This window comes from Patiria miniata, unplaced genomic scaffold (assembly GCF_015706575.1).
Source record: "Patiria miniata isolate m_02_andy unplaced genomic scaffold, ASM1570657v1 HiC_scaffold_24, whole genome shotgun sequence".
Classification (NCBI taxonomy): Eukaryota; Metazoa; Echinodermata; class Asteroidea; order Valvatida; family Asterinidae; genus Patiria; species Patiria miniata.
The window spans coordinates 8,418,777-8,438,997 of NW_024037063.1; the positions used below are offsets into that span (position 1 = coordinate 8,418,777).

Below are 20,221 nucleotides of genomic sequence, written 5' to 3' on the forward strand. Positions count from 1 at the left end.
CAGGATGATGTGACTCAGGATGATGAGAAATGGGATGACGTGACAATGGATGATGTGACAAGGGATGATGTGACACAAGATGTGACACAGGATGATGTGATGCAGGATGATGTGACACAAAACGATGTAACATAGATGTGACGTAGGATGATGTGACGTAGGATGATGTGATGCAGGATGATGTGATGCACGATGATGTGACACAAAACAATGTAACGTAGATGTGACGTAGGATGATGTGACGCAGGATGATGTGAGGCAGGATGATGTGATGTATGACGATATGTGACACAGAATGATGTGACACAGGCTGGTGTGGCACAGTATGTGACAGTGTATGATGTAACACAAATGATTTGACACAGAATGTGATGCAGGCTGATGTGACACTGTATGATGTGGCACATGACTGTGTGACACAGGATGATGTGACACGGTATCATGTGACACAGGACAACTATGTGCAACAGAATAATGTGATACAGGATAATGTGAAACAGGACAAAGTGAACAGTATGATGTGACTCAGAATGATGTGTACAAACTAGCTTTAATTTAAGGCCCCATTTATACCCCATGCAAACATTATTGCCATTCAGATTTGTTATGGTAACAGTGAATGTCACAGTGAAACTTCAATTGTAGACGTCATGATATTAGTGCTGCTTTTGTTTTTGCATGAAGTATGAAACGGTCTTCATTCAGGATGCCTAGCTCATTACATCTCTTTTGTCTCTGGTGATTAGATTGTTGCAATATGAATGTAAAATTAAGCCTAGAATATTCCATTTCAAACATCATAGGGGAAAATATTTAAAGAAATACAGAATAAGAATGATCACCAAATGGTGCCCTTTTGCAAGATAAGAGCTTCATCTGGAATAAATACACAATGTACATATAAAATTTGTTGCTTCATCAAAAAGACAGAAATACACTCCAATTTCGGGCTGAATTTTAAACAAAATTGATGCGGGTATGTACATGAATATACACTGTCAACAAAAACAGAGTCTTTAGACAGGTGAATGTATGCTATCGCCAGTGAGAAGTGCCTCAACTTAATTTTGGCTGCTCTTTATTAATTTAGTTTGGCACTATTACAAGCTTACTTGATAACCGGCTTAGTGAAGTGTTATGGGTCCATTTTAAATAATGATTATATTGCCGCAGTTTTTCCAGCTCCAATGGTTTAAAGAACCCTCATTGTGATTTTGGCAGAGTTTAGTTGTTACTAAATATGTACAATTATTTATACTGTGCTCCTAAATCTGACAGTTTATATACATGTAGTTTTGGAAATTCACATTTCTACAGCTGTAAAACTGTAATCTTTTTACAAAATTGGCAGCACCTGAGACAGAATGTTTTTGTCGAAACAGTTGATTTTCATTCGAGCATAGTTTAGAAAATACGTTGCTGAATATTATCTTACACTACTTGAATTTCAGTCATGCATCCTAGCTATCAGTTGGTTAAAATTTCATTTGATCCCACACAAAAAGATACATGTACATGAACATGTATGCCGGGCTCTTTGGAAGAAATTGTATGGTTAGTACATTTATGGAACTAGAGAAATATGTGCTTAGAAAGTTCATAAAAAAGGAAAACCCCTTTTTGAAAAAAAAATCTTCAAATTTCATAACAACTTAATCTGTGATTTCTTGACTTTGTCTTTGACTTCTGACTTCCTGTCTGCTCTGCCTCTTTCTGTTGAACCTCCTTCCGTCTTGTCTCTCATCAGACCTTATCGTTTTATTCCCTTCACTGCAATTGTTGCACACCGCGTGCACCGGCCGAGAAGCACTCCGAGAAGCACTCCTCCGGCAGTGATAGACGGAAGCCGAAAGGCCACCAGTGAATTGGGAACGGAGTGTGTGATGAAGTGGAAACATTTTATCACTTTATGCGCTAGTGTACAAGACAGGAGTCCAGACCCGACTCAATAAGGAATCCAATGGACTGTTGGAGCTGCTGCTAATGAAATGAGAAAAGGCCAGCTCTGTTTTCCAGGTAAATTTGGACAGGACTCTCGCATGCCATTAGCATAATGGTTTGTATTAAGCTAGTGTCGAGAGCCATGTACAGTTCTATTTTACAATGCCCAGAATATTTTTTTTTTTTGTGGCTAAGATTCAGTATCTTTTAAGAGGATTACTGTGAATACAAATTGCAGTATTTTGTGTAAGGACATTTTTTTATGCAAATGCTACGTATTTTTGCCAGGAAATGTAAATTACCCTAACACATTCACATCTCTCTAAAATTCATGTGAAGCATGAACAAGTCTAAGAAACGGAAAAGAAAATATTAATAAAAATATGATTTTCGGGTGTAAAAGGAAACATGTGACCATGCAGTCAAGGTGTTATATCTGTATTATAAATATGTAGACATTATAAAATCAAAATACATCCAGCATCTTTGCATATTCTAACAGATCGAGATCAATCTCAGCTTCACCTGTGTAAACCATGAGGTATGAGTTACAGCTTTACCTAATACAACAATCCCTTCGGTCAAGTCCAATATCTCCATGGTGTGACTCATGCTTGACAGTTTGGTTAGCATTTTCACAACGATGAACGATTCCTGTCGACAATGGTCAATCAACTCATGCTTGCTTGATCAGAGCTTGAATTTTAAACGCGGATATGCATACTATACCTCAATTACTTGTTAAAATCAAATATGCTCTTGCAGTTGTGATGTGCATGTTCCTGTCAAGCAGTGCATGTTGTGGAACATAGTCAGGACACTGTGGCATAGGCTTGGCATTTGCCTCTGATTCTGATGAAATTTTGCACGGTGTTTTCAGAGTAAACAAATTTTTTATTTTAATCGGGGAACTACATGTAGTGTAATGAGGAATAAGTCCCCAAGGGTATGTGTGCATGGGACACGTATGCACGCCAAATATGTGAAAGTAGTATGGATCTCAGTAGGTTTTCTTTTATAATTCATGTGTAGTGGTCACCAAAGTCATAAACGTTGGTTGTTTCATGTGCTTCCTCTATGGTTGTTCCAAGATCACACAAAAAGAGTGCATGGTAACTGCATGGACTTCAATTATGGATCAAACCAAAATGTAGACAAAATGAAGTGCAATCCATGTGTGAACTTGAGACCAATTAAACAAGTTTATAAATGGAAGCTTTAGCTCATATTTTCATGGGGGGGGGGGGGGTAATCAGAATCGCCCATCACAAGAGAAAAAAGTTACAGTGAGAGAAGTATAAAGATACCTATTCACGTTTCGTTTGAACAATGATAGATTATATTTTTTAATAAGTTTATATTATATTATTTAATATGTCATCTACATATCATTTTAATTTAATTACAATTCGTAATTAAGTTTAAAGAATCCTGATTATGTCCATGTACAGCCCTCTGAAAAATCCTCCTAAGGACTGAAAATGGCTTTTTAAAAAATTAATTTTTTTTTTATGCTATTAGTTCAACAGTAGTTATCAGTTGTCATGTTAAAATTTAAGTGTAAGTTTTCCAAATTGTTTGTTTTATGTCTAAGGTGTTAGTTTCAAGCCAAGAAAGTGTTAAATATATCAGAAAACAGTTAAGTCAAACACTGCATCTGATTTTTACAGAGAATTAGTCACTGACTGGACATTTCTTTTAGGGTATTGCAAAAATGTGTATATTATCAGCTAAGTTCTTCGTATTTTTGATACTGCATCATGTGTGTGGTCGTGATTTTAGGGATTGTGTTTAACTAATAAAGAGCAGAACAGTCATGAAATGTACAAGAAATTTGAAGAAATTTCTCACAAACTGATTCCACAATGAGCGTTATGGACCAAAAAATATACTCATATTAAATGCATATATGCAACCAAATTCTTTTTCTTGCGAGGGGCACATGCTTTTTGGAATAACAAATGAACTTTATTTTAGTTTTTGTAAACACCACAATAACAGTTTCAAGATTATGGAATATTCTTGGATTCATTGTTTTGATCAAAATACATTCTGAACTAATATTTTTGTATACATTTGCACAAGCCGTAGATATTATATTATATTTTCTAAGGCTTTTTATGCATATTTTCATGCACTTTCATGTGCAATTAAGGCTGTGACTTTTGTCTGTTTTTCGAAGAATTAATATTTTAATGCAGTCACACATGAAGCCATTTAATTGACATAACATTTTTTCTCATCGATCTTAATGTAATTGCTTTTCGCTTCCCTTCAAACTGTGTTTATCTTGCTTTTAATGTAATGTGGGGAAAAAAGGCTAAAGAAGACAGGAAATTATCGCCCTCGGTGAAATGATCACTCCCTCCCAGAACAATTATCCAATCAGTCAAGTTGGTCGTGGAGCAATCCAAAACGGAGATATGTAACACAAGAGAACGGTATTCCCAATATACTGGAGCCCCTTCCCGATTACCTTAATCATTTGAGAGGCTTTCCATTAAAAGACCCGTAATTGAAGCTCTGTTAGCCAATCAATCAGAACCATGCTCATATTACCATGGCCTGGCGATGTCCTCACGTGGTGAACTACCCCTTGGGCAACCATCCGCGCACAAACGGATTACCGAGTTACGCAGCGCACCCCACCAATGTTCATTTCATTGTGAGCAAGTGTATTATGTACGTATGCAGGCTCCTACATGTATATCGCTAAGCTGATAATGACTGACAAACACGTGTTACAGATCAAGTTACCACAGTTAGCTGCCCGCACATCAGGCTAATGCACAAAGCCTTACAATGTTTTGATGAAGCGGTACAGTAAAAGGTTATAAATGACTGCTTTTTGGAAAGGGTATTCAAATTGTGTTATAAAAACAGCTTACCAGTTGTGCTGGTGGCTATTTGGAGTCCAGCAAAGGCAAGCAGAGTAAGGAACCATAGAGTAGCGGTGATGACGGTAAGTGACATTACACTGGTTGACATCAGTAACCAGACCGCCGGTTGGAATCACGATATCCAAATCGCTGATACACGCATAAATCCTCAAGGGTGTCTCTGACCTGGAGAGGGATGAGCAAGATGGCAAACTTGAAATGTTCTCCTGTATACGACCATGCTTCTTCGTTAGTCACTACAGACCAAATAGTCAAGGCACGCCTACTGAACAAATTGTGTATTTGTATAAAGCTAATGAGGTAATGAAAAATGATCCCCCTTAAGCTACATAATGGCATTCACATGTTCAGGCAAAGCTTCTTGTTGCCATCAGACTGACTCTAGTTCACCCACCTCCCCAACCCAATCCTCATCAATATACAGTCCTGCCAGAGCATCATGTATTCATACCTCCTCGGGGCTCTTTGAATAATATCAAATTGATAACGAAATCAAGATAGGCATACATTGAACCCTCCCCCTCACTATCCTGTCAGTCAGTGAGCGACAAATACATCTGCTGGCCTAGGAAGGTGCTATGCCAGAACTGCATTACAACACAGAAAGCAAAAATATTCATCAATGCCGACTTAGTATTTTCTTTGCAGCAAGCACCCCTGATGAGCCTTTTCACCGTTTTCAAACCATAAAAAAAATCAACAATTCGCATTTGCATGGCAAGAAACGCTGCTTTGTCAATCAATGGGCGATACATATGGTAATACAGGAAGACAGGCCCCGGCCACAAGAGCAAGGGTGACAAACCACACACGTTACCATCACATCCGAACCCGTTGGGAGAAGTTTCCTTTTATCACACTAATGCACCGGGATGCGCGTCGGAAGGATGAAGAAGTGAAGCGCGATGCGATAATTGGATAAGATGCCGCCGTTATCTTGAGCATCAGTGCATTAGTAATTTTCTGAGCTTTTCCTGTGGCTACCTTCTCCCATCCTAGTAAAAATATTTATTGATTTGTATTCGACTGTGAATTCACCACGGGATGGGACTAATTTCATAAGGATTTTCTTCCTTGTTTGGGAAAGATGAGACGATATGGAAATGGGTGAATACACTGTTAACTGAGCTCCATCTCAGTTCATGAGAAAGAGCAAGAGCCTTCAGGAGGAATACATCATGATATACAAGTACTTCGTCGGCACTAAGGATTCCCATGAAAACACACAAAAATACAGAGAGAATTGAGTTATTTTCCAAATTCCAAACAATTATATTTGGACACAGATGAAATAATCGAGATGTACAGTATGTTCAAGCTAAAAGCTGCATTATGAACATAAGTGTACCCAAATATCTAGATTAGCTTTTCATACTTCACAAGCATACATGTAGGCCAGTATATACAATTCTGTTTTCTTCAATTGTACAGAAAAAGATTAAAAGACTCAATAATTTAGCAGTTTCTTGAATAAAGAGGAAATCGCTGTAATGTAGGATGTTACAGGTGAAATTCACCCAATATCTAGGACCAAAAGTTTCACAATCTGAAGCAACATTCTCATCTAATAGGAAAGTATAATTGATGAACTAAAAATATAATTGATGAAAAAAAAAATGAAAAAAAAGGAGGCTCCAAGCATGAGGTAAAGTGGAAGTACAAACAGGCATACTGCAATGGTGTACTATGATGTACATGTAGGTTGATATATGCACCGCAAATTATGTAATGAATATTTGATATGGTATTCCCTGATCAGCAATCAATCAGTTTCTGCAGAATTTCATAAAAAAACAAAACCGTTTTTACAGTTACAACAAAACTGAATTTTCAATGATGGTCTAATGCAGCAAAAGCATCCATATGTATTTTTGTGTTACAAAATGTACTTTAAATTTCCATATAACCCCACTTCACCGTTGGAATCCCTCATTCTCCTGACGACGGGCAGAGCATACTTTCCGAAACGTTGAGTTCCCTCCGGTTCTTTTCAGAACCACACATACTCACAAGAGATATTTTGCCAAATGGTGCTACCACAACAATTTATCTTATTCTTAAAAGCATAAATAAATATTTATTCCCATTCAGAAATATCTTTTCGGTCAAAAAATCAAAACTTTTTGGTCCAAAAGTCAAAACAAGCCAAAAATTAAACATTTCCAACAATTTTGTTCAACGATTTTACTTTCTGTTTTTCAAAACACCCCTCTAGCTATATAATGGAGTGTCCAGCTCGCGAGTAAGACGTAAGCAACTCCTTTTATGGAGATTGGCGCCGGCGTCTCGCATACTGTGCGATGACATGCAGATGCAGCGTTGAGTGCGTTGTGAATTTAGAACAATGAAATACTGACTGACTAGCCCATGCCTACGAGAGGATTGTGAACGTTCAACCAATAAAATGGTAAAAGGCACTGGAGTTCATAGCAGTCCAAATTTCATGTGACACTGGAAAAGTGTTTAAGACCAGCCAGCCATGTCTTTATCATCCGTTTAAGACTGGCCACGTGACGGGCTCTCGACCAATGGGAATGGGTAAACGGTCTTAGGTATTAATGAATACCTTTTCCCCCAAGGCAAACTTTCAAATCTCATTTAAATTTCCTTTTTTAAGTCTATAATCCACAGGGGAAAAAACTGATTATGCAAATTAAACAAGGTAATTAAGCTTTTTTATTCATGTTCTGGATTTTCAATCCTTCTTGAACTCTTTCCAAAATTAAGTATGATCAACAATTTACCTTTTTTATGCATATGCTATTCATGAAATTCACCAAAAAGTCATGTTTCATTTGTAGTGCCTTGGACCTCTACTTACTATTTGCTTTAAGAAGGTTTTTTCCCTAATATTTTTTAATTTCAAAATCCTCAGAGTACACAACCTAGGTTTATTAAAGGAGAAAATGTTCCACAGTGTCTACTGAAATCTAATGTTTGTTATAACCAAACTACAAATATTGTACGGTGATATTTGTCAGGTTCTCAAAACTCCATACATATATACGTTGCTGTCCAAGTTGTCCAAAGAGATGGAACACATTTGACTTTGGCCTATTATCACAAATTTTACAAACCATTTTCTCATTTCATTAATTAAAGGGCATTTAGAAAAAGTACTTTTTTTCCATAGAAGACATATGGGGGCAGGGTAGGGGAAAGAAGGATGGTATTGGTAGTGGGTACATCTGTATGCCTAAACTCAAGTGGACGTTGTGTAGCCTGACATTATTTAAAGAATTTAAAGCAAAAACAATATTTGTCATTACATTTGGAAATTGGGGTCCGCTCGTAAGTCCGATGCCTCATAGGTCCGACGCCTCATAGGTCCGACAAAATCTCATCCCCCAACCAAATAAAGGCCTATAAGTCTGACACCCCAAAGGTAGGATGCCTCATAGGTCCAACGCCTCGTAGGTCCGACAATAATATTTACTTTGATTTCGCTCCATAAGTCTGACGATTATAAATCCCACGCCTCATAAGTCCGACGCCTCGTTTGTCCGACATCCATTATTAATGAATACAAACATCACGTATTATGTCAGAATGTTACCGCCAACAAGTGTTAGAGTTAGAGATTACACATTCACATTAAGAGATGCACCACGCCTCCCCTCCCCCCGGGTGGCATTAACCCTTGCGCCAAAAAACTGCGCGCTGGCAGACTCTTGACACGGCTAGCACAGTGCGCACTCTCACTTTCGAAGACAACCTCGTTCAAATTGTCATTTAAATTTTGGTTAATCTCGTCTCTTGCCTTTTCAGACAAATGAACCTTTCTTTGTAACGGTCAAAAGCTCCGACGGTAGGTCCGATTCTTCGTTTGTCCGACGTCGGATTCATGAGGTGTTGGATTTATGAGGCGATGGAGCTATAAGGCGGAATACATAAGTCCAATGCCTCATAAATCCGACGCCTTATAATTCCGAAATTTCTGACTTATGAGGCGTCAGACTTATGAGGGGTCGGACTTACGATACGTCCCTGGAAATCAATGCCTTAAAACAGGAATACTAAAGCATGGTTGAGGTTAACAAGGGTGAACTGCTTTCCAGAGCCTTGGTTATACATGTACCGGTACTCCGAAAAGAAAGGGGAAGGAAGCAGTCTGGTAGCGTAGTGTAGTAGCTGCTGGTTCTAACATTTTAAGATTTTACGAATAAACGCAAAGCAAAAATTACCTAGATCTACACTGAAAGCAATTCTTGGCATTTTCAGTGATAGAAAGGTACTGGTACATGGATACATTTCTTGTCAACACCCTGAGGTTTGTTCAGGCTTCTGCAGCATGGGTCACATTACCAAGTATAATCCTCTGTTTTCACGTCATATCTCAAACACTTAAAGTCATTTTGATAGGTTGACAGCAAGTGATTTCACAAGGCTTGTATCTACATGTACTCACAAATGCTCACGATGCTTCATTTGATGGAATTGAAATGCATCCCTGAACCTGCAGATGTTACAACTCATGGTCCAGGAAAGTCCATAAAAAGGTTAAAAAAGTGTTGTAAACTGCTTTAATAAAGAACTATTTCTTTCATGGTCATTTGAAGGTTTTTTTACCATTTTCAAATAAAGCAATAATTCTTCTTTCCTCATAATGAAGTCTGATGGAATAAAACGATGCAGTGATACAAATAACAACTGACCCATATATCGTTTTTGTGTTACATGTAAGTAGTGGGTTTTCCCTCAATGTTATTTACAACGCAAAATGTATGATATTAGGCCAAGAAAAAAGCTTTGTTTCCTATTACATGTTCATTGAAAAAAAATAGGGAGGGTTGGATTGAACAAAAAATTCAGTTGTTCTAAATATTTATAGCCACACAAAAAATATGGTGGGATGATGGTCCTTTAATTTTCTTATTTTTTGTTTTCGGCATTCGTAACGGTTAACGTGTGCAATGAATGGGAGGTTTGCGGTAACACCATGTGAATGATAAAACTAGGGTGTGTGGCATCATAATTTTTTTTTTGAATTTCAAAGAAAAACATTTTGTTTCTGCATTATTTTCTAGGCTGGGTGGGGTAATACATTGTAGGAATTTTGTTCTTGGCCTTAAGGCTTTCTTCTATCTTGTGAGAAACACTCAAGCTTACTCAGGAGGGACCTGCGACCGCATCGCACTCTGCTCACCAGTGCAGACAGCTTTGACAAAAAGTATTTGAGATCAAGTCTTTTCCTACATGTTAAAATGAAAACGAAATCAAGAGTGACTTACCCGAAGTGAATTGTGTTCATGAAATGCATTTTTTTGCCATTCTCTTCATTTTAACTTCATATGCAGAGTGAATAAAACACATCTGTGTACCATCACTATTACACAAACAGCTGTTTTGCATACTCGTATACACAGAGACAGTGTATGTTCAGGACCTGTGGTCAGCTGCTCCTATCAAAATAGTAATATCTGACGTTGAGTATTAAAAACTAATAGAAATGTCATCTTCAACGTACCACAGAGGTAAGGTTTATTATCAGAGCCCTGAAATTGCATCCGCAGTGTGCCAGCTTCAAGGGAGATTTCACGCTCGGCTACAGCAAACTCTTGTCAGGGAAATTGTAAAAATGGTTTGGGGCATAACCAATTTGCCCAGTGGAATAGTACACTTGTGGTAGCGGGGATTATTACGGCGATTTGGTGAAGATTAACCTTTGCAGAACCACATCACGCAATCATTAACTGATGTTGATTCATTGCAATTGATCATGTAGGAAGGAGGCAGAAGGAGACATGAGCATAAACAGCTAGCATTCATGGGCTAGTGGGTCTCACTATGAAACGTTCAACTTTAAATATAACACTTGTAAATGATTTACAAATACAAACACTGCGCCACAGCAATTTCAGTGCCACTGCAATGTTTTCTCTGCAATATTTTGAGTGTGACAACATTTTGGCAACCAGATGTATTCTTGAAATCCTTAACAGAATTGTAGTCTAGTGTAAATGTAACAAGTTTTCCAAATTGTCCACCATTTAAGTACTTTCAGTACATTCAATGTACAAGTGTATGTAAGGTGCCTTTAAGAACAATATTCTAAATATTACAAACTACAATTACAACCATTCAAGTCTTGGTCGCCTTTTTCTGTGACATCAGTATAACAAACAGAGATACAAACTTCATAGAAATGAATGTAGTGGTAATGTGTTTCATAATCCATCTATCTCATGGAAGATAGAGTGGATTTTAACTCAAATCAAAATTACAAAAATAATGGATGTCTTTTTCAAATTGTCCACCATGGAAAGCCAATGTGATATATACTGAGGATTACCTTTGCTTGTGTCTATCAACAACTAAGGTAATTCACACAGCAGTCTAATTACAACAAGAAATACTCAAGATACATGAGGCAGACTACAGACAGTGTGATTGAAATGTTATGCAGCCAAGATGAAAATAATTGAAGAGGACCCTGGCAACCTCAGATCATTTTTCCACTCATCAAACTCGACTGCAAACAGATTACAAGGCGCACAAACAAAATGTCACTCAGGCCTTACAGGCAAATTAAATTCACCATGAAGGCATACACATTCCGCACATCAGAGTGGAGTCTGCAACTCTGCATATCCTTAACAACAGTCCTTTACAATGGCTGGGCTTTTTTTTTGCGATCACATTTTCTTTTATTTGGAAACCTTCAGCTGTAAAATTGCTGGATGTAGGGCATGGGTGGGCGAATTACATCAAATTCTTTAAAGAAGTGAAATTGTGGTATCCTGAAAATATGAACTAAAGAAATATTACAAACAGACAAGTAATTAATACAATTATTCATATGTACTATTACGAACATAGCTCAGCTGAAAATCTGGTGAACTGAAAACATTTTCAGACGGTGATGTTTTTGGATGACCTGAATTTTAAAGTCCCCCCCCCCCCCTGTAATGGAAAATAGCAAAGACAATTAATGCTGACCACAACCTTTTTAGTATACGGACAAACAAATGGTATAGCCAAGGCTTTGTAAAGGGAAATTAGTAAATCTTGATTTTGTCCAAGAGTAGTTTATCATGCTTTTGAATATTAAAACACACAATAAATTACCAATGGTGAGGAATGATTTGGCATTCAGAACCATTTGCAACATTTGTTTGAAGGGATAAAGGCACTATGTGATAATGACAAAATATGCTTACAATTTCTCCGGAAAGGAAAAGTGCTTTCAAAAACATTTAGGCATCATAAAAATGACAATTTTAAAAGGATTCAGGAATTCTAAAGAGGACAGAAAAAAATTCACATCGATACAAAATTCTAAAAGAGGAAAATATTTTTTTTCCATTTTACATCCTTGAAACTTTTTTTTCAAACGGTACGTGTATTTTTTTATTGGAATAAATTCTCCAGAGATTTTCTCCAAGCTCTTAAATACTTAGCTTTGACATTTAATTTGATTATTTGGTACCGTGGGCAACCTTTCCTACGCTGCCACAGGTTGGTTTATTAAGGCCAACGTTTGACATGCCGTCCAATAAAAAATGATATATTCCCGCCGTTTTCCATTATACACGCAAGTTTCTTATTGGCATTCATGTCTGTAACGTTGGCAATAAATGATGCCATTTCAGGTTATTGTTCCCTGGTTAGACATCAACGGAGCAAAACGTCAGTGTTTCATCACTCTTGATCACCTAGTAGTTGAAATCGAGTCTATTGATTTCTGCTTTTTCTCCCCAATGCCATCAGCAATCTTGGTCAACATACCGGCTGCACGCATACACTGCAAGAAGGCTGTTTTTAGATCCACTGCGCGGATAAGTTAAAGCAACACAGATCTGCATACATGTAATAGGTCATGGTCATGATGGCGAAATAACAATTTAAAAAATCTTTAAAACAGCAAGTAAATATGCAGGAATATATTTATTGAAAATGAAATGCATTCAAGGATGCAGCATCTTAGTGTACATACAAGATTCTGTATGGGAAGAAATTGCTTCATTGTTTCATTGTATCAATGTTTTCTTGAAAGCAACAATTTACTCATCATAATTCACTGCAGACCTTCATTAATCACTTACCTGTGATAGGAGTACAAGTACATCCAAACTACCCTGCACACTCTGGGTAGAGTTGGGTTGAGCTCTGTGCACACGAAGAGCTGCCAGAATCGAGGGCTACACACAAGTGTGTTGCAATTAGCCCCCTGCGCTCTAAGCCATACGTGTATATACTCCACTCCACTCCAGTGATGGATGATAATGGTGAGCTGAGAGCAAGTATAATCCCAAGGAGGAATGCTTCTCATGTACAGACATGAATCACCGCCGAGAAATTATGACCAATTTTCCCAGTGAGTAATTCGGAAGAAGCCGGCCTGCCAGTGCCGTTCAAATTGGCCTCACTTATATCTGGCCAGGCTTGCGTCTCTCCTCATGAAGGGCCGTCCAATGATAACTCGGTCACTCTCTTACTGTAATTCGTCAGGAATGAGATTTTTCGAGGGCGGGGGAAATTGCAGAGGACACCTGGCTTGGTTTTGGCTTTTAATCATTGCCAAATTAAATTTGGGGGGAGAGGGAAGGTTTACCTGGGCATGCTTGATGCAATTACAACAGCACATGGTAAACAGACTTGTTTTGAAAAGATGAAAAATTCGATAAATACAAAAACTGTTAAGGTACCGGCAGATGGATCGACATCATAACAAAAAACTAGAAAATGAAATGAGTACTAGATAGTTTGGATTAATTGGATGCATGCTACATTGATCGACAGGTATATATTTGACTAAACTACATCCGCCCGATTAAATGACAACAACTTGCTTGGGCTCCCAACGTATATGATAAGTTACAGTGATGCAAACGTAAGCCATGTGGCTACAAATGTTTTTAAATTTCTACTTGTCTACTCAGTCCGCACAAGCTATGTGTATATGTACAGTTGCTTTATAATAGGAGTTACAAACTATGTATTTTCAGAAAAGGGAAGTAAAGCTTCAACAATTAGTAACATTGACTAAAGATAAAATCTAGCTTATTGGTCTGATTCAAGATATTTTTACAGTGGTGGATCCAGAATTTACAAAAGTTGAATGGCTGGGTGTTGAAGTCCAAGATTTTTTAAATGGGTGATTATGTACATGGTCAATGAACGGAAAGACCAAGGGGCTAAAGCAATAAATCAAGATTGCAAATTTGGGATATTGGAAATTGGGGAGGGGGTACCACCTTGGATCTGCCCTTGATTACGTAATACCTTCTTGAAGCATTAAAACCTTAACCTCCCCAACTCCATCAAAATCCATCCCCCCATTTTGGTGGATTTTGGGGACTTGGTTCTGCAGGCCTGGTGTGACTAAATATTGATGATGGACTTGGGCCTGGAGGCCTAAAGCAAAGCATGCATTGGAAGCAGTGTGATTGATGGATTTTGGCAGACATGGTCCAGTACTTAGTAAAAGACAGTAGGGAGTTAGGGTTAATGGACTTTGTGAATGAATTTTATTCTGAAATCCTGACTTACCAATGGCAGGTAATGTGAAGTGAAACTTTTGCTTGAGAATTGATCCAGCGTCTTCTAAAACATGCAGAACAGCATTGTTTGGATCTGGATAGAAAACAAATACATATAGAGAGTTTCAAGAGCCCCTCAAGTGGTGGTTTAAAACCACTGATAAAACACCAGCTGCTTTTAAACACAATTCCTGGGATCTGGTGTACCCAAAATGGGAGCAGGGGGATTGGGTAGTGTAGCCTATTTCCTGAAAAGAGATTTGCAACACACCTATACACTCAAATCCTAAATTTTACTGATTACAGTTATGATGGGAAACTATGTAATGGCATTTTATTTCTGTGTTACTTGTCTTTATACATACATTGTTTAAAGGGAGTCCATGGACCATTAAATAAAAAAATGACAAACCTGGTGAAACATTACATTTACAGTTCATTGTGTAAAATTCCTAGTTGACTTTTAATATATTTAACATAACATTACTTAACTTTACTTGGAATCAGTGCTAAAAATATGACCTCGGAATGCATGCGAATAGTCACAGGAAAATATGAAAATGTGCCACATAATCTATGATAACATGGTTAATGGCAGATGCCATAAATATAATGTACGTACATGTATGTTGATAAAACTAATACGCACTTTCATTACATAACTTGACGACACCAGTCTAACTTTTGTAAAGGACTTAGGAATCTAGATACCAGTCTATAACCTTACAGCTAATAAATGGAATGGCCTTGAAACTTCCAGAATATTCTACAATATATGACCACATACAATTAATGTAACGCAAAATGTAATGTAAGATCAGTATGCAGATTAGATGCAAAGTAATGGAGGAGGACTACGAGGAGGCACCTAACAATCAGGAGAGGGGAGGGCCAGGGGCAAAACCTTTAACCAATGAAAGTGTTCATTGTATCTTGGGATGCTTGGAATTGTAGTGGGCTTGATTTCATAGAATTAACCTATCACAGTAGAATCACGTGAACACAGCTTGTGAAATATTGTCCAATTACACGATATACAAATGGCAATAAAGTTGTTTATGGGGCGTGGTTAACTCGCAAACAGCGATAGGTCAATTGCACACCGCTTCTGAATTAAAGCAATAGACCAATCCAAAAAAAAACAGCCTCGTGACATTTTGACCAATCATAGACTCTGCTGTGATTAATGTCCAACATGTGTGCACAAATGTCTGACATGCGTGCAATCACATTATGACGCGCACGGCTGGAACATGGAGTTTGGCACACGTGAGACGCACATGTTGTTGCCCATGCGCACAGTGGGCAGGGCTTTAATGATTAGGTGATTTGTGTTAATGGTTTGCCCAGACAATTTTGGTATATGCACAGAATATAAACAATTTTAAAAGCTGAGGCATTCAATCAAAGAACACGTCCTGTCTTGCTCCTTGTTAGAATGGTCAATCCAGGTGCATCTAGGATTTTCCAAAAGGGGGCAGGGTTATAAAATGGAACATGCAGCAAATGGTGAAGCCAAGTTGTGGCGCCTACGCCGAAGGCCAAGGGGGGCGGACATAATGTGATTTAATAAAAGTAATGCAAGGGGGTAGCGCGAAGCCCTTACGGCGTGGGGTCCGGGGCCTGAGTAAGGGCTCCAGAAAATGTTGGATTCTGGATACTCTGTGGTGCGACCTCAGACAATATCTAGCCACTTTAACCAATTTTTCTTGGGGGGGAGGGGGCAAAAGATCATTATTTAAACATCATTTTTGAGTTGGAGTCATTGAATCAGCTATCCTGAGCTATACAATAAACTGTAGGCTACAATATTTATTCAGGAACGTAAAAGGGGGGGGGGGCAATGATATGATACCCCCACTTTAAAACGTGGCCGGGGGGGGGGGGGGGGGGGGGGGGGGGGGGGGAGAAAGGACATGTCCCCCTGTCCCCCACCGATTGATGCCCATGCTGAAGGCATGCCCGTTTTTGCCCTGCTAGAGCGGATGGGTGCATTATCCTGTAATGTACAGCATATTTTACAGAATAGGTTTCCTCTTGCTCGTCGCTGCCTTTTTGTGTCTCATCGCACACGCGCTAGCTCATCGCAGTTCTTGGTCCTGTTGCTTCTTAATTTAATTTAGTAAAAGTATGACAGAACCCCAATAATAATTGTTGTCTTTTGTGCAAATAATCCTAGCAGGCTGCAGTCTAACGCGACTCATTCACTCACTCGATCCGCATAGACAGCATACATGTAGGTCTGTCGCTCGTATCTCCTGTGCCTGCGTCCTACAGCCTCATTCCACATGCAGTCAATCTGGCTAGGTCGTCCGAGTTGTTCCAACTAAGATGATCTGGGACAGCCACATGGCTCTTCCAGCCAGAAGTTGGCCACTTACCTCTCCTGGAATTAATGGCGATGCCCAGAACGTTTTTGGCTGGAATATTGTCAGCCAGGCGAGCGACGTGACCGAAGAAGGCAGTGCGGCGATGTTGGATTTGGTGGATGATGGTTGCCAATCTTGTTCTGTGGGAGACCTCGTTGTTGCTGACGAAGTCGTACCACTGGATGCCTAGGATCAAGCGTTGACACCTTTGGTGGAATGACTCAAGTCTTCTGAGATTGGAATTCAGGGTCCAGGTTTCTGATCTGTATAGCAGGACATGAATGACACATGTCCTGTAAGCTCAATTTGGTGGTAAGTTTCAGCCTCTTTATTAGCCTCCAGATTCTGCGTAGGCTGTTCATAGCAGACGAAGCCAGGCCAAGACGTCTGAGGATGTTGGGTTCACTGCGCCCAGTATTGGAGATCTTACTTCCGAGATATACGAAATCCTCCACAAGTTGACAGACTGGCCGTTCACCTTGAGAGGAAGTGCTGGTGACCGAGATTGGCAGCTTGGCTTTGAAAAGAGTGAAGTGCATTGCTCAGATCTTTGAACTTGTTACAGACTAGAGCGACAGAGCAAGGAAGCTTTTGGAGGTGTTCCTTCCTTGGCACACCTTGGCAGTGGTATTGGTGTGAAGATCCTTGATGAGGGTGAGGAGATGGTGGGGAACTCCAATGCTTCATAGAGCTTTCTAGAGTGCTGTTCTATGAACTGAGTCAAAGGCTGCCTTCATATCAACGTAGGCCACGGATAAAGGTTGGTTGAACTTGTGATGCAGCTCGGACAACAGATGGAGGGCGAGAATGGCATCCATCGTGGAGCGGCCAGCCGTGAATCCTGATTGCTCAGGCCATCTGTGCTCAACTAGCAGGGGCTTCAACCGGGCCAGGAGGACGAGGGCAAAAACTTTCGCCGGAACAGATAGAAGCATGAAGGGTCTGTAGCTACTACATTCAGTGCGGGTCCCTTTCCTTTGTAGAGTGTAACTATGATGCCCTCTTTCCACTCTGCAGGTGTTTTTTTTTATCGCTATACCTGTAAGATGAGCTTATGGAAAACAGCGCTAATCGGGTCGATAGTGCACTTCAAGAGCTCAGGAGGGATGTGGTCAGGACCAGCTGCTCTGCCATTCTTCAGCCTTTTGATGGCTGATTTCACCTCTTCAATGGTGGGGGCATCCTCGGGAGTTGCCGGGTCTGTTACAGGAGCTACGGGGATGTCCAGGTCTGGACACGGTGGAGCTGATGGCTTTTTAAGGGCAGCTCCGAAATGCTCCCTCAATCTGTCACTAGATTCCTCGTCTGATGAGCAGGATGAACCGTTGGTTTTGTTGATGGTCAGGCTCGTACTCTTATCGGATTTTGGGCGAAGCTCTTGGATGACTTTGAATGCAGATTTGAGGTTTTGGTGGAGAAGTTGTTGTCGATGCTTTAAAATTCCCTATCCTGCTTAGTCTTGGCTTGGAAAACTCCTGGCAGGCGTCTATGTTCTGCGTGTTGGTGGTTTAGTTTGGATTTTGATTTTTCGTCCAGAACTTGGAAGGTTTCCTCAGTGAGCCAAGGACGTCATTTGAGGAATTTCTTCTTCCCGATGATATCGTCGGCTGTTTCACGGATGGTTGTACTGATGCAAGACCAGGCAGCCGCCACATCATCTGGTAGGTGGCCTAGGGCTTGGAACCTATTACGGATTGTGACTAAGTATTTTGACGTAAGGGTTTTGTCCTCGATAGTTTATTCCACGTCATACAAGGGAGTGGGGGGGGGGGGCTTTTTGGAGTGGAAGCGCAGGGTGATTGCTAGTTTTGCAATTAGCAGGCGATGGTCTATATTTGTTGGGGCTTCAGCTCCTCTATAAACCCTGTAAGATTTTACCATGTTCCGGTTCTTGACAAGAATTGGGTCAAGTTCTTTTTGTGTGTGACCATCATTGGAGATCCAGATCATTCTGTGGGTGTTACGTCGCCGGAACCAACTGTGAGTTATGGAGATGTTATGTAAGGCGCAGAAGGAGAGGAGTCTCACCGAGTTGTCATTGATAGAACCATTCCTTGAGCAACATGGGGCGGGGTTCATGTTGCCAAGGACAACAAACTCGTCGTTGGGGAGGAACATCCTCAGCAACGGCGATAAGTTGGTCACAGAATTGATTCTAGGTGTATAGTCATCAGATACATTTGTTGGTGCATAAGCTACATTGATGGAGAGCTGACCGTGGCGATCGATGTTGTAGTCTCACATAGATAGGCGGTCAGAGATTTCCTGCCATTTGGTAATAGCTTTGTTGAAAGCCAGATGCACAAAGAGAGCTACACCAATGGTCTTTGTAGTACCACCTGAGTGTATGAGTGTGGCCTCTTCGGATTGATAAAGGCCGCTATCAGCTAGTCTGGCTTTGGTGACACCTAGTATGGAGATGTTGTCCAATTTCATTTCATTGATAATTGTCTGCCGTTTGGTATCCATTCCATTAAGGGTTCAGGGGTTCCAGGTTTCAATTCAAAAGGACTTGCGTAGGTCCGTTGTGGGCATCACAGCTTTCGGCCTCATTGGAGGAGCACTTTCTAAGTGGGGCTTTTGAGTGCCCCTCATCATCAATGCAGGGTTCCTGCGGCTTTGGCTGTTGATGCTACATGGAGCAGGGGCTTTACCCCTGGTGCTAGTAGTTGTGTGCATAGAAGATCGGTTGCCCCTGGGTGCCACAAGGGTGGTGGTATGTGGCTGAACTCTGCCTCCTTGGGACAGGGGAGACGAGAGCACCCTTCCACGTCTGTCCCTGAGCCGCAAAGCTCAGGTTGAAAGGGTTCACAGTGCAAAGGTGTGGATAGGATTTGAATGTGAGAGGCTGTAAGATCCAGGGAGGACCTACATTGTACGTCGTGACTGCCTCCTTCTCGTCGGCTGCCGCTGACTATGATCCCCCAAGCTCGTCAGGTCAGTGACGTCAGGTGAGTGACGTCAGGTGAGTGACGTCAGGTGAGTGACGTCAGGTGAGTGATGCGTCACTTTAAACCCCAACGTGAACTGCCCTATTAACACAACGTATCTTGACCATATCAACCAACCCATGCACCTTTAAAGTTTCTTCAATGTTTATGTACCCTTGTATCAATGAGGTTTACTACGTGTAGATGAAATCAAGTGATTTTCTTTTTAAATCACTGATTAATACAATTTTTTTCAAAGGCAATTATCAATGTTAGTTTTGTGGCTGATGGGTATTATAGGAACCTGAAACTCCTTGTTGATGGGTGTAAGGGACGCGTGGGAAAAAAGATTGAGACACATTTTAAGACAAACCAATGTTTGGAAAGTAAAAAAGAAATTAAAAATCTGCTTGAAATTTAAAGAACCTGATTTTTGATTATTTGTTTAAAAGTAAGTGTATATTTATAGCCAGCTAGATTTAGCTGGCTTTCCATAAAATGAATTAAATTACCATCCCCTGTGAGGTGTGGCTGAGTGGATAGTTTATCTCATGAGTGAGATCCATTGTTCAACCCCCCCCCCCCCCCCCCCCCCCCCC

At 40.1% G+C, this 20,221-nt stretch overlaps 1 protein-coding gene across 2 annotated transcripts in view; it reads right to left on the reverse strand.

The window, feature by feature from the left end:
* The window catches only part of LOC119732658, an 88,447-nt gene that overhangs the window by 66,085 nt on the left and 2,141 nt on the right, over nt 1-20,221 (reverse strand). Inside the window, exons 2-4 of one of the 2 annotated variants that reach the window (XM_038206286.1) lie at nt 14,334-14,417; nt 5,349-5,428; nt 4,830-5,006 (exon numbers count right to left, since the gene is read on the reverse strand). In XM_038206286.1, coding sequence (XP_038062214.1) covers nt 4,830-4,929 — 100 coding nt within the window. In that variant the 5' untranslated portion in view covers nt 4,930-5,006; nt 5,349-5,428; nt 14,334-14,417. The remainder of the gene's footprint in view (nt 1-4,829; nt 5,007-5,348; nt 5,429-14,333; nt 14,418-20,221) is intronic. The other variant, XM_038206285.1, reaches the window with a different exon arrangement.